This window comes from Tachypleus tridentatus, chromosome 1 (genome assembly GCF_004210375.1).
Source record: "Tachypleus tridentatus isolate NWPU-2018 chromosome 1, ASM421037v1, whole genome shotgun sequence".
NCBI classification, from domain to species: Eukaryota; Metazoa; Arthropoda; class Merostomata; order Xiphosura; family Limulidae; genus Tachypleus; species Tachypleus tridentatus.
In genome coordinates, this window is record NC_134825.1 from 70,498,868 (window position 1) to 70,523,807 (window position 24,940).

Genomic DNA, 24,940 nt, shown 5'->3' on the forward strand with positions numbered 1-24,940 from the left:
AAAAAAAAGCTTGAAATATGTATGCTATAAATAGAGTTTCTTTAAATTTGAGAAATGGAACTATTTATATATCGTTATGTTCTTAAACAGAAAAATATTCCACAAAAGGTAATGCACTCTCAAGATACAAATTTCTCTTTTCCATTTATTTAACAAAGTTAGTCAACAGAAAATACAAACTGAACACATCACTAAAATAAAAACAATCCATCCCCACCCACACATATCATAACACAAAAGTTAAGTCATTTTTACAACTTTAAGTTTGTATATTTTTAAGTAATACCTGAAATTTCATGCGCCTCAATATTAACTACATCATATCACACCTTGATTCATAGATATAATGTTTAAAGAACAATTTGTGATTAAAAACGACAAATTTTCCACACAGCAAGCTGACCTCAAACTACTTAAATAGTTTTAGTAAACACCGAACAGAATGTGCAAATACTTTAAGAATCCTGACAGTAATTACACATATAACAAGAACATGGTAATCTTTTAAAAGAGAAGACATTTAAATAACAACTAGCTTTAATAATGGTAAACATTACTCAAATTATCAAGATACTTCTTTCATGTATACCAAACCAATTAGCATAATTAAATGAACTTTTATAATAAAAACTGTAAAGGATTTCCTGTATATTCTGTTCCTTTTACTAGAAAATGTTTTTTAATTGGTAAAACAAAGCAAATTGAAAATTGTTTCTATCTTAAAGTAAAATAGATTCACACTGTACCAAGAACCACATCCAAAATGTCACAATGATAGTTTAATTTGATGTTCAGGTCCTGATAATGCTAAAACAGCCTATGGGTGCAATTACCTAATTTCCATTTTATGCTACTGGATTTTAAAACTTGTTTACGGTGTCGTAACTCAATATTCTCACATGTATGATTTCCATATTGATATTGATCAGATGTGTACACAACACCAAATATATAATTTTGAATTACTGCCAAGAAATATTAACCTTGAATATTCATATGCACTAGATTTATTTTCCTAGTTGAAAACATTAACTTTAGAATTATTTTTCTGTTTCAACATACACTCTCTTCTTTTATGTTTTATACACAATAAAATAACCTTTAATAACATAACTATGAAAACACAAGAAAAATTAAAGTTCCTAAAAGAATTAAATTTTTATTTCAATTACAATATTTTAACAATTATTAATTTGCACTATATTCTAATTCTTTAGTATGTGTGTATATTTTCACCTGACCCCTAAAGCCTTCACACAATAGACAGGTCAAACTGCACTGCTTATGACATTTTACAGTTACATTTAAAATTTAATTAAATTACTTTATCATCAATGTACAACAAGTAAACTTGGCATCATAATGTAGTTAATAAGTCTAGTTTTAATAACATAAGTCAGTTTTAAGTTGTTAATTTTATAAAGAATTATTTTTAAAATTCCCACTTTCACCAAAGTATGAGAATAATGCCATTTGTTTTACTGGTCTTCACCATTCTATAATTTATTTACCATCCCCTCTTTTAATGTATGTATTTTAACATAAATAACTCATTATGATATAGGTATACTTAAAGCAAAGTATGTTTTACAGCCTTCAATCGTATTCCTTTCAGTGTTAAACTAGCAAATAAGACCCATTTGCAACAACCACCTGCAACTTTACTGTACTGAATGATGTAATGCACAAGCTACTCAAGCAAACCATGTTAATAATTTCTTACTATTAATATTTTTTATTATCTTACTCAGTCTAACCTAATATGTTTCTAGTGTTTACATTTTATTTTCATACTAACAAATAACAGATATACATGAAAAACACTACATATAGTAAAGTACTTATGTTTGACCTAAGTTTTTTGTTTTTTTTTGGTGATGGTTGCCAATAAAACTTGTGCCTTTTTCCTTTTTTTAATAGCACTAATGCAACTAGTACAGTAAATAACTTTTATTTACTTAAATAATGCACCTAAGAATAAAGAATAATAATAATATTCCCAAAGCAAATCCAGTAACACTTATAGTTCAACTGGCTTTCTAAGACAAGAAAAGCTTAAATTAATTCTCTTAGTCTTTTGTTCTGAAAACCACAAGATAAACTTTAAAACTAAAAATGAAATTTAAAATATTATGTACTGATGAACAATACAGCATTAAATATTATTCAACAGATTAAAATCTGCCTCTCTACTAACTGTAAATGATACAGTATACAACATCAATAAGAATTATTGGCATTTTGTGAGATATTATAGTAGTGGGTCATATTTCCTAGTTGATGACTCCTTAAACAATAAGATAGAAGGCTATAAAACTTATACTTTACCTTAGTAACATCAATTTTATATTAAGTAATTCACAAAAAAGTATGTACTACTTCAGAAGGGGAAAACCTAGAGAACAAATGTCACAATTCTCACAATAGGAGAGATTATGTAAACATTTCCTGATAAAATTAAAATTTGTTTTAAGATATTTTAATGTCAGATTTATTTATACATTGACAATGAAATAGTTTATATAAATGTTGAAGATAACTCTGTAAAATGGCATAACATACACATCTTAACTTGCATGCAGTGAGAGGGTTAAACAGTTTAGTTCTGTAAAATCAGTTTTTTAATATAAATTATTTTCCTTTCATTTTACATAAGAATATAGGTAAAAAATGTTATAAGTTATACTTCATCTACAGTAAAGTCTAAACTTATATGGAAGCAGAAAATATAATTTGTAAAATCCAAATGTATTTTTTACAGGTTTAAATATACAATCAAAAAAGTTAAGAGAAAAATCAACTTTGCAGACCTTAACTAAAATGTTAAATAATCATCTACAAAATACTGACTAAAAATTTTTGCAACTGATATAATGCAAACTTAGGAAATACCTTTTATAAGCCATTTTAGTCTGATGGGAGCATGCAGTATTAGATGATGGTAAATGCATTTTTTGGTAGACTGTTTTCCACTGGTTGTGATTTGTTACCTGCAATGTAAAAAAATGTTTTAATGCAGAAAGCAAGGTATTCTAATATATGATACTGACAGTATTTTACTATTGTGTAGCAGAATTAATCCAAAAGACTGCTAAAAACTGTTAACATTAAAATTTCAAATACAGATGTACATTCTCACACAAATTATTCCAATTATCTTTATAAAAATAACTGTTGCACAGAATTTGCAACCAGAAGATATATTTGATAATTCCTACATCAAGTTAAAATTCATGCTCCTCTTGAATGATAACTCTTTTCTAAATTAAAAAAGTGAATTTTCTTTCACTGATTCATCAATGTACATATGCAGTAAATTTGACTTACATTAACCCTTTCATAATGAGAGCCCTCTCTTAACTCATTTCTGCACCAGTCACTGTTACATTCAAAATTTAGTTAAATACCTTTAATATCAATGTAGATAAATGAATTTAATATTCTGTCAAAAGGTTGCACATGTCTCCCCAAATAAAACTGTAATATACCTTAAAGGCACTGTTGACTTGTGTCTAGAATAATAAATTGTAAAAGAGGAGAAACAGAAATAAAACAAAAAAATTAACTATATCTGAAAAGCTATGAAATTACAAATTTAACAAAAGGAAACTCTTTAAAGACATTCTTTGAAAAATTAAAAAGGTACATTACTGTTTTTTATACTTCCAAATTTAATAATTTTGTTGCATTGAATGTTGATGATAATAGCTAGAGTTAGTAACATGATAGAGAAAATAAATTATAAATATTTTCCTCAAAAAACTTTTTGATATTCTTTTTGGAGGTTCTAGAGATTGCGTAAATGAAATATGAAAAACTATATGAATACTTTTATGTTTAAAGTAACAAAATGAGTGCAAAGTGATTTACAACAGTTTGAATGCAACTAACTACAACAGAAAAATTAATATTTTTCAATACAAACAATTATAAAAACATCATTATTTGTATTCAAGATACTTACAATCTTTAATAAAATCTTACCAATTTTTGAGAAGACATGTTAAGCCACAAGAGTTATCACAATTATTGCTGTATAAGTGAAATTTCACAACTTGATTTCCACAATTTGAATGAGCCTGCCATGAAAGGGTTAAATGTAAAAGCAAATAAAAATAATATCATACCCTGTTATAACCTCCCATCTTTTGCACTGTTTTGAAAAGCTTGTAAAGGTTAAGGTCTTTACCAGCCAATGTTGGACCTTTATTAATTGGTGTACCTTCAAAAATTAATATAACATGAGCATCTGTTGGCATCACAGCAATAACTTTTAAAACAATATTTTTCTCCTTACACACTTCTCTAAAGAAATATTTGTCATGCATGAAAGAATGCTGCAAAAATTCTAATCAAAGTTTTCACTGATTTGATGTAACTTAAATATAACATACCCCCCAATCAGATACATGACAATCTTTTAATGAAAAAAAGTATTAATGCTAATTACAAAAATTTAAATTAGCAATAAATGTAGTAATAAATTAGTTAATCAGTTGATAACCATTTTTTGCTCCAATAACTTTTATTACTTTAATGAAATCTTAATTAAATATCATATCTGCACTTCAAATCTGAACATAAAAATGTCAGTTTTATTTCATTTTACTTTACCTCTATCATCCATAAATTTGTATAATTGTGCAACAAAGTGATCTTTTTCTTCACTTGGTTCATCATCTGAAAGCTGTAAATAAAACAACTACTATATAGCAATGCCATTTTCATTAATAGCATTTCATTTCAAAATATACTTAATGCAAAATTTTATTTTAATAATAAACTCCAAATCTTAACTTCACATCTCTCTGAAAAATTTTCAATCTCAGAAAAATTACATGGAATAAGATGCAAACAAATTAAATACATCATTAACTTAACTGTTTTCAGATAATAAAAGAGCTTAACACTCCTTACTGGTTTAAATTTAATCACACACACAGACAAATGCCAAAATATACATGGGTATAACATTTCTTTAACCTGTTGACTGCCAAGTATTTCAGCTGCTACAATACAACTCTAATGCTTCTACATTTTGTAACTTTTTTGTGACGCCATTTTGAATCGAAAGTGAATTTGTAAGTAGGTCAAATGCATGTATGGTGCTGTCATCTAGCGTTGAAGTTAGGTATTATTGAGAACGAATTAACTCCTCCATGGCACAGTGTTACCAATTGGCTTGGACGAGTTATCGTCTACGGCACTGAACAGGTTAATGATCACTTCTTCAGTTCAAATATACTTTTGGACTAATTTCACTGTTTAAGTTGTGGTAGTCCATCATATGTGGCAAATTCTTCTTAGTGCTTACACCTACAGTCTGAATGATTTTTTTTCCATACATAAAATCCTCATACAGGAAATTTAATCAATAATCTATATATTTATGCTGTGAATCCAAACATCCATTTCTTGTAACAAACATACATTTTCTAAAGATACATAATTAACTAATTATTTAGTCATGCATATCTTTATCAAAACAGGGAACAAGGGGATACTCACTGCTCACAAAACACCTAAACTTGCAGTGGATACTGGTTTGCCATTTTCTGAGAGCATTCAGATTAACAAGGTGTCACTGTAGTCTACAACATGCACTTATGATTTTGTCAAATGTTGAAATCTGTTTCTCACATACATAATCTCTTTTTAGAGTGATCAATATTATTCTGAACAAAACTAAAGTATTTCTTACATTTATATGTACTGTTACAAGCTTGAAATATATTTTTACCTTATTTATTTGCTAACTTGCTGCACACTTCAAAACAGTTTCCTTATGTTCAAAATAGTTAAGACACAAATTTGATACGTTATATATTTTTCCATGTATAATCAATAAAGAAACATGTAAATCTTGATCCAGTTCCTATTTTCTCCAAAAGACACAGTGGGAACATCTCATTCTTTACAGACATTTGTTTGGTAACTTGATCTGCAATTTCAGCAATTAAAAAGAAACTATATGCCACATCAAATTTCTTATATAGTTTACGGTTTTTTAGGTCCAACGTTATACATATACAGGATGTTTAACAGTTCCAGAAAAAAAACACTTATTTCACAGAAATTCAGTAGTCCATTATCATTAAAAATATTATTTCAAAATCACAAAGTTATTTTTTTTTTTTTCCTGAAGTGGTTATTAACACCAACTTTTCAAATAATATCAGTATCTGCACAATATGTTTAAGGTCTGGATAGCTTTACTACATTGAGCTCACAGCTATGTCTTGTCATGCCAATGCTGCAGTTTCTTTTAACCTACACTAAGTTTTGACAATAGTTGTGTGATTGGCAAATGGTTTGATGCAATTTTATTCTGGATTATTACAGATTTTACTAAATCAACTAGTTTAATATAATAGGTAATAAAATGAAACAAAACTACTTAAATAACCATAATGTATGAACCAACTGGTTCTAATAGTTTAAGTTTTTGTAGTTTTTTCATATGTTGAAAATACCATTAAAAACATAACAGCACTGTTATCCAACATTTATTTTGTATTTCATAAAATGAACTGTTACTCAGTACCTTCACTTAAAGTTGTATCCTGCTAAATATTTATAGGTTTTTAAAAATTCCTCTAAAAAGCTACATAACTGTCTGCACAAACCATCTCAAACCATCATTGTACAGCTTATCACTACACTTTTTTGTGAAGTTTAGTTTCTGAAAACCTGTTAGACCAATTACAATTCATTTTAGGTTCAGGAAGATTTTGCTGATGATATGAAATCAGACAAATTTTGAGCCAACAAAATTTGCCTTTTCAAATTTTGAAATTGTTCTTTTTTCTTTTTAGAACAAATGTGTAAAACTAAATAACTTATCTAAGAAAATCTTGTATAATATTCCTAAATAGTGAAAAATCACAGTGAACAAATCTTTAACAAAACAAAAGAAGTCATACATCAGATTCTGAATGCTGAGAAGCTTCTTCTGCTAATGGAACACAGAGTCCCATTAGAAGTTCTCGGTCCCAGTGAGGTGGTAGTTCGTCTCGATGGAGAAACTGAAGAGCTCTTTCTACAGCTAAAGCAAAAACAACTTTCATTTTAGAAAAATTTATGTTACTATTCCAGCTTGCTTTCAAACAATGGATAGAAATCAATGGAGTATTAAGATATCTACACTAACAACAGATTACAAAAACACAGGCTTCATATGAAAAAAAAAAAAACAACATTTCCTATAAGCATGAACAAATACAGATTTAAAGGTAGCTAAACATATACTACTGGTTTTATATATACACGTTCTTCCTCATTAAGAGCAATTTATGCTTTTTGTTTGCTGTCACATACCAATATACCAATACATACCAATATAACAGTTATTGATAACCCAATATTATCATATTAGATAAGTATTTCCAATATTTATTTCTTAAAATTCCACAATGGAAAAAGTATCACCTTTAAAATATGCATTCAAAAACAGAATTGTCACTTCATGAATTTCACAACATATTTATTTATATCAACTGACACAATGTACAGAATATTATCACTAAATGCTAGCTGTGTATTTAAACGTTGCAGTGAAGAAACTACATTATACTACCAATATTATATGTTTTATAAGGATCTCAAAATTATTTTGCCTCCTGATAACCCAAACAAATTAACACTTATGTGCAAGATTCTACAAAATTTATTTTCCCAGCTCTTTTAGCTCATTATTAAATTTACCCAAATATATATGACATTTCTTACAATATCCAGTACACACACACACAAAAGTTAATTCCTGTACTTTCTACCCTAAAAAAAGAAAATGCCATATTAAAAACCCTCAAAAAATTGCAACAGAAATTTAATATCAATTTTCAACCCAAAAATTGAAATTTTCTTAATCACATAACACCAGAGTAAATTACTTTATTAAAATAGTTATATTGCTCAAGTTGTTAAGTGATCTCACCTGTTTTTAATGTAGGATTGTCCACTTTAGTCCAAATATCTCTTGTAAATTCTCGAACATCTTTCTTGGAAATTTGATAACTGATGGAAAAATAAATTACAAGCTTAGGGGTAAATTTGTTTTGTATGTAAAGTCTGTTGATAATCAACTATCTCTGGTAAAATATGTATTAATTTTCTCAAAAACTTTTGTCTTGGACATTACTGGTGCATGAAATTAACTTAGATAATAAAACTGAAAAACACATCAAAATATATTTATGTGTAAATATTTTCACTTACAATATCCTGTTTCAATATAACCACGTAGGTGTACTTGATAAATGTCAGACATTTACGCTTTCAAACACATCACATTCATAAATAGTCAAAAGCTTGTCTCTTTGCAGAACCAATTCTAAGTATTTTTACACATTTTTTTTCCTTTCAGTTGTGAAAACAAAATACAAAAGTATTTAATGATCTAAAATGCTGACCAATGCTCATTTCAACACACTAAAAGCCATATTTAGCTAACAAAGTAGTTGATAATGATAGATGTTAAAAATTTTGATGTTATGTAAAATACCATAACATCATGCTTCTATCTGACTTCATCCATACTTAGCTTCTTCACCAAGATAAAAAAAAAGATATTTCAGTAGCTAGTACCATGCTTAGAGCACTTGCACCACAAACCTTGCTTGTTTACATTTTTCACTTCCATCACAGTTTCATGATACACTTTGTCGAGGACTATACACAGACAACATAAATACACAACACTATACAATCTCATGTCACAAAATAAATAAATATCAAAAATTAGAAGTCACTCATGATTTTTCTTATACTGCAGTATCAGGGTAATTCCATTTATAATCAGTTGCTAATTAGTTTTATCAGTAATAACAAAACTGACAAGGAAAATATTTATTTATGAGACTGATTACCAACACCAACTAAATTTGCTGAGCCTTGCCTCTTCAATAACCAAAATTTCAAAAAACACTGGCATATGAAAAACATGTAAGAAAGTAATCCTAATCTCTGATTACTTGTTGTATGCCTCCATCTCCTGCAGATCACATAAAACTGTTTTGAAAACAGTGACCATGTTTCTCAGTGAAGTTTCTATTGCTGTCTCATCATTCACAGAATTTCCAAATCCTAACATAAAATGATAGAGATAATCCCTACTTCAAAAAGAATTATTAATAAAGATTTGTCTATGTTGCCAAAACCTTTAGTAAGTCCAAGTGAGATGTGAAATTCATTCTAAAAATAAAAATACCTCTATTCATCTTATAGTTTCAGATTTCATTTGCACAGCCTATACATCCTATTAAATGGAACTTGTTTACTCTTATATTTTCTCTACATGAACAAAAACTGCAGAGATATCAAAGTACAGTAAAATGAAAAGCTGAAAAATTTGCAATTTTTTTTGCCTTATGCTTAATGCATTATTGATTACAAAATTTCAAATTACTTACTTTAACAGTTTCAAATGTTAACTTTTAAAATTATTTTCTTTTAATTTTTTTCACTTTTAGTACTTTATTTCATATCCACTGAAATAATAATTCTCCCACAAAAGCTGTAAATTATAGTGGGAGCCCACTTGTAAACTCTCATAGAAGTAACATAAAACAGCACCTGATTGAAGTGTTAGGTTTAACACAATGCTAGAAGCTGGTAATATTTTAAAATTATTTTAATGAAGTTTTGTTAGGCTATATTAAGTTTATAATTTTTACATTTCAGTTACTTTTGTTAAAAATATGAAACAATATATAATCTGTATATAAAATAAGGAGTTGTGTTACTAACTGCATGCTTCAGTCACCTGCATTTCAGCAAAAATGTGAAGACATTCTTCTCTAGGATAAGAGAATATCTTATGATTAATAAATTATGGTGGAAATCTACAGTACCAAAAACATCAATTTTTTTTGGTTATTCAATTCTACATATAAAACCTAAAAGAAAAATTCATTCCATATTCTCTGCAAGTGTAATTTTAAAAGGCTTAGCAACCTATGTCCAGCAACAACAGAGTTCAAAGGCTGCAACAAGAAGAGATAACTGTTTGCTTTACTTCTTTATTTACTGTTCTTTATTTTAAGAAAAATAAATTTAGTAACTTATTTCTAAATAGTAATAATCTATACACACACATAATATATAATAACTGAAATATGACAGTATACTACAAAACATTACCAGTCCACTAAACCTCAGTAAAGATAGGGTCACTTTGTAAAGATTACAAGTCAGTTTTATATTACTGGATGCATATATGCTGCATCAATACAAGTTATGTAATGTTAGCCACTCATGAACGAAAGGATAATATAATTAGTATATATAATATGAGACGTAAGCCATTTACATTAACCATTTGTATTTTTGTGTTATAATCTCTGGTCATTCTAGAACAAAAAACTAATATTTTTTATTTCATTTTTTTATGATTACAAGATTGGTCAAATTAACAGACCTCATACAGTTAGGGTAAAAAAAATAAATGGAATATTAAGTCTTACTGAAAACAAATGTTTGAAATGTATTTAGGAGGTTTTAGAGATTACACAAATAATATTTTGGACAAAAACAGATTTTTAATCATTCCATGAATATCACTTTGCACCACAAGTAGTACTAAAACAGACTTGATATTTTCACAAACAAATCTTTTGTAAAAGTACTTCATTAAAAAAAAATCAAATTTTTGCATTCAAAAAATTTGCAATCCCCACTAAACATATGTCAATTTTTAAAGATATACACAATACATCACAAGTTATAATATATATATTTTTAACAAATGCAAATGTGTATATAAACTTCTGTATATTATACTGAGCCTGTTGTGAAAGAGTTAATATCACTCCATAAATAAAACTTCATAAAAACAGTGTTTAACACTATATAGCAAGCAATGTTGTTATGTCATGGCCTAAAAAGCATAGGAAATTGTAAGTACAGCAAAGAGTTTCCATAAAAGCTTTAGGTGATGATGGTTGGACTCTCTGACAAATTGGTGCTGTCTTGAAATGCTATAAAAACACAGTCAACTATACCCTAGATTGTTAGACAGAGACAGATAAATTGAAAATAGGAAAGAATGAGGCAGAACACTTAAACTCAATGATATTGATGATAGATATCTTCATTTATGCAGCTTCAGGACGGAAGGAAGATTGCCACTGATCTCAAGCATGAGATAAACAACCACGTACCAAAGACAGAACTGCATCTAGATCTATAATATTAAGATGAGAATGAGAATGTTTGGTCATGTCAGTTAAAAACAACTTTTACTCTGATCTCCAAATATTTTAAACAGACCAAAATTTGCTAAAAAGTATAAAAACTGTACTCTTGGTGATTGGAAAAGGGTGTTATGGACAGATAACCCCAAGTTTGAAATATGTGATTCAAAGCTCAGCTTGAATTTCCAACAGAAAAAAGGTGAAAGATAATTACCTCAATGCATAGCACCTAAATGAAAAATGGGGAAGGCAGTGCAATAATTTGGGGATGTTTCCATGCTGATGAGACAGGAGACATTTACAAAATAGATGAAATGATGGACCTGTGCAAGTAAGTACCATCAGATACTGATTCATCATGGTATAACAAATGGTTTGAGTATTACTGGTAAAGAATTCTACCACCAAGAAAATAATAACCCCAAACACTCATCCAACCCATGGAGAAATTATTTAGCTGAGAAAGAAGCTGCTGGTGTCATTCAAATGATGCAATGGCCCCTACAGAGCCCACATCTCCACCCAATTGAGCAGGTCTTGGATTTGTTATATCAAAAATTTTGCAAATACAAAGTTATTTCCAAAGAAATTTTAATGGAATATATTGAAAATATTTGCAGTAAACTCCCAAAGGACACTGTGATCAAATATGATGCAAAAATGCCTGAAAGACTGTCTGCAGTTATTAAAGCAAAAGGGGGCCACACAAAACATTGTTTGCTGAACTCAAGCACTTTCATTAAGTCTGTTGTACTAAATATGAAGATTAATAAAATTTGAATTTTTTGTGTGATTTATCATCCACTGTTTTTTAAAAAGTAGCCTGAAATATAATTTTTAGCTTTGTCCTAGCACTTTTGCACAGTACTAAGTCACTACAATAGGATGTGACAACACTACTACAATTTAAAGCTTATGAAAGCAACACTAAATGTTCAATTGTAAAATTTATATAGTGAAGAATCTTTTCTTTCTGTTGGTTATAAACATGTTCATTAGTCATGTACAGCTGATTAGCAAATAATCTCAAAAATCAGAGAGAATAAGAGGGAAGGGCTTTTTCTGTTAAATTTGACAAATGCATTTAAATCTCAACAAATCAGGAAGGTAGAAAGTTCAAATCTTTGATTTTTGCTTGTAATTATGTGTATTTTGTTTCTGTGAAGTCTAAAACTACAACAGGTTATTTTATAAATTATAAAAACCTGAAGTAGAGAAATTGAAACTAAAATACATCATGTGACAAAAAAATCAAAACAAGGACTGTTTTCATACTTCTTTTTCTGACTAAAAAGGTTGAAACTCATAAAACTTTGAATAACAATCTATGTTTTAATGCTAAATTTGTTGACATACACCAATAATAAATTAGTTAAAATTGTGAATATAACCTGTAAAAGTTCATGATGTACTCTTCAATCCAGTCATAAAAGGAGTTAAATTCAGAGAGAAGCATGATGAAATTATGTTGCAAAAATTATGAAATTGTTACATTTATACCTTAATCTACTTATCTAAAATAAAGAAAAAATCTTTAAATAATTTTAAACACGTCACAATAATGTCTTAATGAGACGAAGGGAAATTACTGCTGTTCAAAGACATTCCTTCTATTAATTACACTCAATGGTTTCAATTGCAATTACAGTATTGAACAGACTAACATTATCAAATTTCTTTAGGTTTGAATTCCTCCTATATTTCAAGACAAATTACCAACCATGGCTCTTCTTGGTCATTATTATATTAAACACATACATATAATTGATTCACTATATTTATACAGTATTTACTCACACAATTACAGGTAAGATGGAAATAATCATCATTTGGAGAAGGAATAATTTTTAATGAACAAAAGTTAGTTTCATTTACTTTTTAAAAAGTCTGATAGTCACAAGTAGAAAGAAAAACATACTATTTGCCATCTTTAAAAGACCGAACCAGAAATTCCTGTTTTGGATTCATTTTTATACTTTCTTGTGCAGTGTGGGCAACCACCAATGCTGGAAACCAGTTATCTTTTTTCCTTTTATCACCAAAATCATAACAAACAACTTTTCCATAGTTTGGGTCTCTTTCTCTTGACTTTGATTCCTTTCCCTTTTTTTGAGGAGTCTCATCATCACTGCTTTCATCATCTTCACTACTAAACAAAAAAAAATGTTTTTGATGTACTTAACAAGTCTATAGAATTCCTTTGATTTTCCCGAATTCAAAAAATTTATTTGTTGAACATAATCTTACAATTAAAATATCAATGACCTGCTGAACAGAAAAATCTTAAAAGGGGTTAATCCAGATAACAGACTTGAATCTCAACTTCTCTTTCAATACTTTATAATACACTTTGAAAAGATAATTTCACTAAAACACTATATCAAATTCAACCACTCAACTCACTCCTTAACAAAAAATAGAATTAAAATACTTCTAACATACAAAAAAAAGACTATCATTTGAAGTTCATTTGACCCTCTTGTGAAGGGTCATTACATTTGTTGATTTGCATTCAAAATTTCACTGAAATGTATTTAATGAATTTATGTCAGTCAGTGGGTATCAAATTGTACAGTATAATTCAAATTTTAGTATTACACACTAGTTAATATCTTAATTTAATAGGAATTATTAAAAGAACAGTTAAATATTGATTTTTGCGAGTTGTGTAGTACACTGAATGCAGTAATGTTTCAAAGTAGATGTTTGTGATGTTAAAATACTAAGTCTATAATATTATATGTACAAGGAACTCAAATTACCAATAATAACAAGCTAGAATATAAAAATAAAACCTGTCTCTTAATTTTGCCGAGATATAGCTTACATACAGAATAAAAAAGTGGACCCATTTGGCTCTTTCAATTTTTGGAAACAGTCTCTTATAACATTTATTTCAATATGACATGTGAATAACCAATCGACAGCTTAGAATGTCCCCTAGTTGTTTCCTCAGCAATTTTACCAAGTTAGAAATTACTTAGAAAAGATTTTAATGAGGTAAGTCATGTCTTTAGTCTGCTTGATATTTTTTTAATATGTTTTAAAATATAGCTTAGTTATTGAGTTTTTTAGGTTGTCCAGAAATTAATGTTATTTTTGAACTGTGAAGTTTGGAAAAGTATAAACCAGTGTAGTAAAACAACACGCTTTATTCAAAGTAACAACCATTTGCTTCAACACACTTTTGACAACACGTAACGATGCTGTTTATGCCTCTGCTCTAGAAATCAGAGTTTCTATGGTCAATGAACTTCCTGAAAGCTTCTATTGCAGCTGCCTGTTTTTTAAAGCATTTATTGTTCAAAAAGTTGTTAAAGTGCTTGAGAAAATGAAAAACTGCAGGAGAAAGGTCTGAGGAACAAAGTGGATGAAGCAGAACCTTGATTCCCAATTCGTTCAGTTCTTGGAGTGTCATCCTTGACACATGGGAACAAGCACTGTCATGAAGAAGAAGAATAGGGCCCCCTTCGACTGACCAGAGGGCTGGTTGTTTCTCATGCAACTTTTGATGCATTTCAGCCAATTCTTGAAAGTATTTGTCTGTGTGACTGTTTCCCCTTGATTCAAAAAGTTGTAGTGAATGATGCTGGCCACAGTTCACCATAACTCTTCTTTGGTGAAACTTGGGTCTTTGGAAATGCTTTGGGATGTTTTATGATCGAGCCTTCGTGGAGATCATTTTTTATTTTCATACAGAATCCACTTTTCATCGCATGTCACTATCCGCTCAAGAAATGGATCATTTCAGTCCTGCAATAGCAGTGTAGAGCAGGTCTCAAGACACTAATTTTGTTGATCTTCAGTCAGCTCATGCGGGACCCACTTATCCAACTTTTTCGTCTTTCCAATCACACTCAGGTGGTTGGCAATGCTTGATTTGCATGTGCCTAGCTTTTCTGCAAGCTCATGTAGAGTTGCACAAGACTCTGTCTCAACTGCTTCCCTTTATGTGTTTTCATCTAAGGATGGCTTCCTTTCACAACATTCCTGGTCTTCAAGACTTTTATCAACATGCCAAAACCTTTGGAACCAATGCTAAACTGTACATTCAGTAATGCCTGGATGATGTTCCGTGTAGTTTTGGTAGCTTTACGTCCAAGTTTGAATTCGTAAAGGAAAATCAGAAGAAAGTCCTTCTTGTCTATGCTGCCTTGGGGGTTGCAAAACTTATTGAGTTTAAACAGCAGACAATTAAAACATTTTGTAGGCGACAAATGCTGTATTAAAACAACCAACCAACAATAAGTTGTGAGAATTCTGACATTTATTTCTGGACAACCTAATTCTGTTTGTTACCATCTTTAACTAAGAATTCATTTTTTCTATAAAAATATCCACTGTATCTAACTGAATAATACTTTCTAACATGTTTTAAATTTAAAATAAAATTACAAGATCCACATACTGACAAAATTATAAATGTATTTCGTATGTTCTGACTGAACCACCTTATTTGCTGGGAGACTGCTAAACTATACTTATACCTAATGTCTAAAAACTACACCACTGTAGATATTCTTTTTTAATTGCATATTAATACTTGTTTTATAATGCTTTACCAACTTCTAGAAGCAAACTTCATAAATTAAGTTATTCTATTTCATGCATAAACAGCATTTCATGTAAGCTTTTAGTTGTTCTGGTCTAGCCCAGCTGACATGTTCTGATATCAACCTGGGCAGTGAAATGTATCAGACAAAATAGAGATCTGCACTGAAATTTTAAAAAACGTTCTATCACCTAAACTGTGAGTACAGTTCAGTGGCCCTTTGCTAATTGTTAATTTTGACTTATTTTCAAGAATTAAGTCTCCTTCTCCTATAGCATAGTCTCATTTTTAGTTTTAACAATTACTTTGAACTAGTAATTAGTAATAGCAAAATCAAGCCTATTACTGTGGAGCAGAGATTTTATCTAATTCTTCATAAAGTGTACTTTTTTGTCTGATGTGATTTCAAAATTACAAAGGACAAAGTAAAATAGCTATAATAAAAAATGCATTTTGACAAACATTTTAATTAATTTTTGTTATACTTTAATCAGTAATAATAATTATAAAATATTCATAGATATGCAAACATTATTCCAAATAAATAATCTGTGTACAATACTTAAACTTACATAGTTGCTGCAGAGCTTGTGGTAGGTCTTCTCTTTCTCTTTGACTTGGAATTCAGCACAGGTGTACCAAAGTGCTCTGGATTAGTAAGTGGTAACTGATCCAAAGTCTAAAGAAAGCACCAGAACATATTAACAAGTACAAAAATTATTTTTTCCAACATGGCTTAGTTACCTAGCAAAAATCATGTATTCATCTACTTTAAAGCTGCTGCAATTTCAAATTCAGTGATAAATAAAACTACAATAATAATTATACTTATTTACAGAGGGAGGAGGAAGAGAAATGTGGAATGCCTTTAAACTTATCAGTTAATTGAGTATCACAAAAAGTTCACAATTACCTCACTTTCTGCAAAATGTCTCCCACTTTTCAAACAAAGAGATGTTCTTCTTAGTGTGGTTTCATCCCCATCATCAAAAACTGAAAGTGTAAAGAAAACAAAACAAGAAAAACAATCAATGGATTAAAAATATTTTACATGTACTATACCAAAAAGTGAGGAAAAAACACTTAGAAATACTAGCATATTTTGATATCTTTGCCCTTGACTTTGTACAAAGTCAAATCATGCTTAATTACTGTAAATGTGATGTTGTACAAGTTCTCTGTACAGTATATGAAAAAGCTACATATAGTTCTAAAACACATACACACACTACATAAACAAAATTCAAAAAGAGCAACTGTACTCTAAATGTTGACTATATCACTGAAACTTTGCTTCATAAAGATAATTATTATAAGTGATATTTAAAAAAAAAACACATTAATGGCATATTTTAGAATAACTCGAAAATTTCATCCATGGTTCAAGGATAACAACAAAAACCTTTTTAATAACTGAAAGACATGATTAACTACGCAAAATTTAAACATCAAATAGATGACCTTACCAACAGTGTACAGGCTTAAGTCAAGAATTTTGCTGATTACAGCTTCAAAGTACTGATTCTTTTCGGGATGTTTGGCTTCCACCTTTCCACCCACCTACATTATATTATTTTTGTTAATCTATGACATCAAAAAGACTTCATTTATACAAAGTTTTAGGTCTAAATATTATATATAATTGTTTTGTAAATAGCTATTACATTAAAAAAAAGGATAACTTTTCAAATACTATTTTAACTTGTGTTTGGCAGTTTGCACCAAGCAAAATACAATAATCTGAAGGCAGAATAGAATTAATAAAAATCTCAAAATACTAAAAAGAATCAAATAAATCACATAAATAATTTGTAAACATTGTAGACTTTTGAGTTTCATTAAAAGCTGAGTTACCATATTAACAAAACAACTAAAATAACATTTATTTTACTGGACTTAAGTTTTTTTCCTTTTCTTTCATTTCGTGCATTAAATTTTCTTCTATTTTGATTCACTTGTAAAAGTATGCATGAAACTTTGGATATGCTCACTCAGTTTCTTTTATGTAAGTGCAAACCAACACAATAGGCTCCATGTACTACACCCATCACAATGACCGAATCCCATTTCACAGAGTCAAAACCCTCAAGCTTACCACTGTGTTACTGCAAGCTACTCGGTCATACAATATACAGTAGTTTATTTTCAAACATGCAAGTTTCAAATTTACTAAATTTCAGAACTTAAAGATATAACACTGCAGCCAGTACACCCACAGTTATAACAGCAGGTCACAAGTGATGAAACTAGCAGTCTGTGTTCCAACCATGTCTATCTGTAATTTTTTTTCCATCTTTGTTGTCACTGTTTGTTGTAGATTTACTAAAAGATGTTTTTCTTGTTTTACAAGGCTGTTTTTTATTCTGTTTATAGTTATGTTTCAAGTGCAACTTGACTAAAAATACTTTTCCTCATATCAAAAGTCTCAGACTTCCTTTGTGTAATCCCTGAAACCTCCTAAATACACTTCAAACGTTTTTTCTAGCAAAATTTTATATTTTGTTATTTTCTCTCACCTGACTCAAAACAGGATTGGTCAATTCGACCAACCTTGTAACCACCAAAACAAAATTGAAATAAACCTAAATTACCCCTTTTTCTTTCTAAAATACCTTCAAACAGTAACATGAAACTACATTAGTTTATCCTAAGTAGCTTTAAGATCATAACAGTATACATCCATTTATATTTTAATTTTATTGTTTTATTGCCCTTTGAAATGTTTCTAACTATTATGCACACCAATGTATGATTTAACTCGCTCGAAGCATATTCAGCTTACATTATACTATCAAATTGCATAGCCTATGTGCTTGCTTGCATGCATGCCTCATGAAAATGTTTATTATATTATTCATTTTACCTAATCCAATCTCATCTTTATTAACCTACAAAGATCCTATTTTAACATTTTACTCACTTTTATAATAATAAAAAAATGATAAACTTGAAAAATAAGAAACAAAGTTCTTACCCAATCTTCTTTTTTCTAACTGTCAACTATTGAGGAAACTTAAGCCTACTATTTTATACTAATGGTAGTGATGCACTAAATACTTTTTATTTAATTAAATAATGCACCAAAGAACACAGACTAAAAACATGCAAAATATAGACAATTTCCTCAAACTTTCAATTTTGTTTTGGCTTTCTAACTATGCAACAAGAGATGATATAAATTCATTCAAGCTAGACATTAAATTTTTCACTCATATGCTGCTTGTACTCTGAACCAAACTGACTATAATCTGTTCAGACCACAATATGAGACATAATTTGATAGATAAAAACCATGACTTTTCATTTGTTATAGGTAATTTATAATTAAGTAAAAGAGATATGGCAGGTGAGTTTGAGGGGAGAGGTCTGATTTTATATCTATTAGCCCTGTAACCAAAAAGAATTAAAGGCTATAACAACCATGATAAATCTGAGCAATTATGATTTTATAGCGAGCAATTTACATTTCCTATTATTTCAAAGAGTGGTTGGTAAAATACATAAGGTAAGATGTTTAGAGAAAATATATGTCATGAGTGTCATATCAGTGGAACTTTATTTCTTTTAACATTGCCTTATAAAATTAAAAATGTACAGTGAAATAGTATTAAAATATGAATTATTAGTTATGATTTTATACTATACTAAATAGTACTATTTAAACAAAAAGTAGTTCAATAAAATGTTGAATGTAAAACAAACTACTTGTCATGCATAGTGTGAGATAGCTGGGACAAAAGGGTTAAGCCTTTGTACAATGCATTTGTTTATTCTACGTTATTATCAAAATTGCAAAGACTGTAAAGACTTACTAAAAGATGTTAATCAACATGATGTAATAAGCATGTAGAAGTTTGGAGAAGTAGTAGTTGGATCCACAACAATACACACACACACTTATAATCTTATTTCCCTGGCCCCGAAAAGTTTACTATCGTTCCTGAAACTTTTCAGTATCAATATCTTTAACCCATCTACAATATATCAATTCGGTAACTCTTAAGCATAAAATATGTATTTTTACTTTTTTGTGTTTGACGTCTTATGTTAACCACAGAGCACCTATAAATAGTTTAACTGCATATCTAGATAGTATTACAAACAATCTTTAAAGCTGTTTTAAGCAAACATATGAAGTATAGCAATAAACAGCAGCATTTTTTTAGAAAAATATTTCAATACACTGACATACCCTCAAATTTCCTCTAATATGATCTTCTGGAAGCACAGCAGTTCCAAGACTGTTTTCAAATGTAACCTGAAATATTAATGAAATAATGATATGAAGATAGTAGCATTTTAATTGACAAGATACAGTCTTTCTAAGCAATACTACTGCCAATACAAAGATTTTATGAACTTTTATAACATTTTTCTAAAATTTAACTATAAAACGTTTTTCCATTAAAATGAGCCACAAATACACCTCTTACTGCATAACATTAGATACACACCTTTTAGAACTACTTGCTTTAGAATGTAAAATGTTGTGTGATTGGAACTACTTTTGGTTTCTGTTGGATAAGCATACGAATGAGGTATTCTACACTTAGCTTGGACTTCAGCTGATTGTTTAGAAGTTATAGAATGACCTTCCTATCACCTTCCTCTATGTTTTTATGAAAACTGACCAGGTCATAATGACCTTAAAAACAAACACAGTACTAAAAACTTCAGATTTATCAGTTGAATGATAAAAAAATTACTATAATAATTTTTCATAATATTGTTTTTGTCATATCAAATCTTTAAAGGTATATTTTACATCTAAAACTTTAACAAACATGAACAATGTACTCAGCTACATTCTCCAATTATTGTGTGACATTCAGAATTAAGTTTACATTATTTATCCTAAGAATAAAGTTCCAGAATTTAATGCAATTTCACAATACTTTTCATGTAGGATCATCAACACATACCATCATTTCAAAATACTTCTATCTAATAAGCCAAAAATGTGTATGTAGTGTTTTCTGAGAAATAGTACTGAGCTTTGTGTACCAATAACAAAAATAAAAAAACTTCCGATATCTTACCTCCTCTCACAAAATAGCTTCAATCCTAGAGGGGAACTTGTGAATAATATCTGTTACACAGAGGATCACCCACCTCTTATAGATAATGAACTTCCATACCAAAATCTATATCCGCTTGCATATATTTCAAACACAACCAGTCCAGATCTGCCGGGAACTGACACCCAATACATGGTAGAATGCTCTGATGGGAAAACCTCTCTGGTCCAAAACCAGGTGGTGATGGGTATTGTACTTCCAACCTGCAGTTGGAAGAGAATAATGGCCATACACAAGCAGAAAAATATGCTGCATCCAGCTGAGGTGCATCTCCAGTCCAAAACCTGGCAGCAAAGGGCATTTGTCATTTAGTCTACAGTAGGATAATGGATACTAGCCAGCAGATGTGAGGACAAACTTAGCTGGACCAACCCTAACCAGCAATGGACCAACAAGAATGTACATTTGAAGGATGGTAGGAAGATAGAATGTTATAACAGTAAAAGGGGATTGGTCAGACATATAGACAGAATATGATGTAATGCTGTAACTTAAACATGGAAGCTGCTGTATTTCTACCTCAGGTCTGTCGTGGGAATTGTTATTTACCATTAACACCTGCAGAATACCACCACCCTACACTCAAGTGAGAGGTATGATTCATGACAAGCCTTCATGTTCCACCACCCGAGTGGCTTGGAACTGGTAAATGGAAAAAGACTTCCATTCTCCACTAGAAAAAAGAAGGAAAAATGTTTTGGAGAGTCCAGAAGATCACATCACCAGAGACAGTGCACAAGGTGACCATGATACCCTATTTGTAAAGCAGAGCTACTCACTGACAGAGTCAATCAACCAAAACCTGGCAGCATCTGTAATTGTACATTAGGTTCATGGTAGAAAGAAGCTCAATGCCACAGCATCAGATATAGGCACCATTCTGTCTGCTTCATTCATTTTAGTCCATAAGTGTATGATCCTGGACATTTTTATGATGCAAAAAAAAAAACATGATAGAGAACAACTATCAGTCCTACAAGGTAACATACAGAGGTAACAACAGAACAGCCACACATAACCAATATCTGGTGGCATCTGGAATTATACACCAGGTCTGCAGTAGTAGGGGCTACACCATAATTGACACAGAGCATGGTCACAGGATGGACAGTGCAGATTTTCATAAAACAAGCATGCTCAGCCACCATTTGCAGAGCATGATCCACAATAAACTACTTAAAGAAGCACCTGAAAAAGTAAGAAAAGTTTGAAAATGCAACCTTTCAGAATTCCAAAACACAAAAATTTAAATAAGTAATAAAGAAAACTAAGTCTGCAGTATAAAGGAAAACATTGATAAATCTGTGAATAAAACTAGTACTTTTTTCAAACATGAAATAATTAATAAGCATAAATGTGAAGGGGCTTCTAGTTACAATAATAGTTGCCTTCAGCTCCTACTTGTGGAGAGCTGCTGCATGATCATTCACATGTGGATATGCAAAAGCTGGAGCAGAAAGGCCAGTGGTGGAGCTTTGTAAATTTGTGCTGATAGAAGGTAGGACTTATCAAGGAAATTCTATTTTGAAAAATTAGGTACTGTATCAAAATAACTATGTTACAAAGCAAAACATAATTACAAATATTGAAACATCAAGCAGACTGATTTAAAACATAAATTTTACCTTGCATTTCAGTTGCCTATTTATTTTCTTCACTTTGGCCTCACAAAAAGCTCCCTTATATTTAGCACTTACTTCAGTAGCAATAGTCAAGTATGGTGGGTTTTCAACTCCCTGGAAATTGTTTTATTATTAGAAAAATGATTTCATAAGTATAATGTAATTTCATAAATTGTTCTTTATTTACAATTATCAATGGCAATTCAAAAGCATTACATACATATTCAATGTTTAATTTTTAGAACTCATCTGTTCTTTAAAAACTGTCAATTTTCAATGCATAAAGATTTCTCAATAAGTACAATTATTCAGAAATTACACAGGATAACAAATCAAAAAGAATACTTTATAACCTATAACTGTAACTGAAAAAAAAACTTTACCTATCCTTCTGTTAATTGATAAATACAACTCAGGAAATAATTTTCCCATTATTACATCACATTTGTGATACAAATCATCCCCATCTGTAATTTCATTTCTTCCTTGCTTAACACAAACTTCAACTTTTACCAAGGCAAACATGCAACCAAGATTTGTGATATTTTTGCAATATTCATAATTTGTAAAATTATTTAATAAATTTCATAAAGATAAGAAATGTAGTTTAATGATATTTTTGAATAATAAACATTTTTAAAAGTTGTACTTAAATTATGGCTTTTAAATTTTAGAACAAGGTCTAATTTCTATCTTGGAAGACATTTTATACAATTAAGATTACATGACCAAGCTTGGTGAGGAAAAGGAATGCACAGATGCATTTACTAATTAAGAATTCAAAGAAATACTAGGTACAATATTAAATTATGTTTTACACAAAGTAATTTGTTTTTTCAACATTTTTCTCAAGGAATCTCAGAAATTACTGTGCATGTATTTAAGACACCATGTTAACAATGCAATGGTGAAGTGCTATGCAATTTTTTTTATAATGTTGCTCAAAGGTATTTTGTTCAGCAATTGTTATGTGCAATTTTTGAAATAAATCATTCCCTGCAAGCATTAGAAATTATATATATATATATCAAACATTAATCAACAGTAATTAAACCTTTGTTTGCCATTATTAAAAAACTGGTGTCTCAAAAATATTTTCCAACAAGATACACACACCAAAATATAGTTCCATTCATCTCACTATCATTAATACCCACACAAATATATACTGGTTAATTTACAGGCTTCACTTCATCTCACATTGACAAGTGGGTAAAAACCTACAAACAAGTCCAAGCTGTACAAACAAAGGATTTTTAAATACATTTCATCAAATCTTGCAGTCAGAGTAGAAATCTTGAGTGAAGTTATGAACAATTCTAAGCTTTATAAAACCAATACCTAAAAATACAAACATTTTTAAAAGAAAACCTTGTTCAGACACAAAAATATACTTTCATCACCAATATTTTGCTCTAAAGAAAAGGTAGAAATGTTAACTGCACAAGAAAGGTTCTAATTTTACATGGTGCAACTTAAGTATTAAATACAAACCTAAACAAAATTGGTATATTCCTTAAAAGAAATAAAATATTATTTATTATTATTAATATTAATTATATTAATAAAGACAAAAAATGTTCATTATTGTCAAATAGCAACATCACAATAAATACAAAGTTTGAAAATAAAACCAAAGAAAACATCTGCACAAACTAACAATCTGTATGTATCTGCCAATTTTTTACATACATGATATGCTACTAAATATCTCAGCTGATGAGCCCATCCATCCACTGTGCACAGAATCAGAAAAACAAATGAAAGAATGGACCTTCCACATCTCACTAGCTGTACTAGTAATATGAACTTACAAGATTTTGCTCCACAAACTCAATTTTTTTTAAGTTACTTATTTTGGTGATTGTGAAGTAGATTTGGTTTATTTGGATTTTCATAATGTGTAACATAAAAGATTAAAAAAAATTACCTCATTCAATGTTGGTTGTGAATTACTGAAACAGACTCAGAATTGACTATGTGGAATATTGCAAAAAGATGTTACTTACATAGTTTAGTCTAAATGGACTAATGTTGTAAGAGGTGTGTTTCAGGAATCCATGTTGGAACAAAAGATGGTTGATTAAATGATATAACTGTTTATCTATATACCAATTATATCAATTACTGTCATGTGAAATAAGATTAACCAAAACTATGAGTAAATCACTTAATATCATGCTTATGAACATAATCAAAACCTCAAAATTACTGTTTATGATTATTCCAACCATCCAATTTATCAAAATGTTACTATTATGATTTTACTTTATTATTTTTAGCTACTTTAAGATTATTCAGCTTAAACCATTAGTGTCATTGCTCAGATAAATAATCAATTAAACAAAACTAGTGTATCCAATTATTTCCTCTATAAATTACTCCAAAACTGTTTAAGTCTCATACGAGAATATTAATTAGTCGAATATAATTAGTAAACCTAATGACTAATTGATTAGTAACTTCCATAAATTACCCACCACTAGATGGGATTGT

At 29.6% G+C, this 24,940-nt stretch overlaps 1 protein-coding gene across 3 annotated transcripts in view; it reads right to left on the minus strand.

Moving 5' to 3' along the window:
- Positions 1-24,940, minus strand: part of LOC143251691 (uncharacterized) — a 76,379-nt gene that overhangs the window by 29,117 nt on the left and 22,322 nt on the right. For 2 of the 3 annotated variants that reach the window (XM_076502943.1, XM_076502954.1), the window contains exons 2-12: positions 22,448-22,558; positions 19,937-20,002; positions 17,211-17,304; positions 16,658-16,737; positions 16,317-16,423; positions 13,111-13,341; positions 7,937-8,016; positions 6,924-7,045; positions 4,615-4,687; positions 4,128-4,222; positions 2,893-2,990 (exon numbers count right to left, since the gene is read on the minus strand). In XM_076502943.1, the coding sequence (XP_076359058.1) occupies positions 2,893-2,990; positions 4,128-4,222; positions 4,615-4,687; positions 6,924-7,045; positions 7,937-8,016; positions 13,111-13,341; positions 16,317-16,423; positions 16,658-16,737; positions 17,211-17,304; positions 19,937-20,002; positions 22,448-22,558 (1,157 nt within the window). The remainder of the gene's footprint in view (positions 1-2,892; positions 2,991-4,127; positions 4,223-4,614; positions 4,688-6,923; positions 7,046-7,936; positions 8,017-13,110; positions 13,342-16,316; positions 16,424-16,657; positions 16,738-17,210; positions 17,305-19,936; positions 20,003-22,447; positions 22,559-24,940) is intronic. The other variant, XM_076502949.1, reaches the window with a different exon arrangement.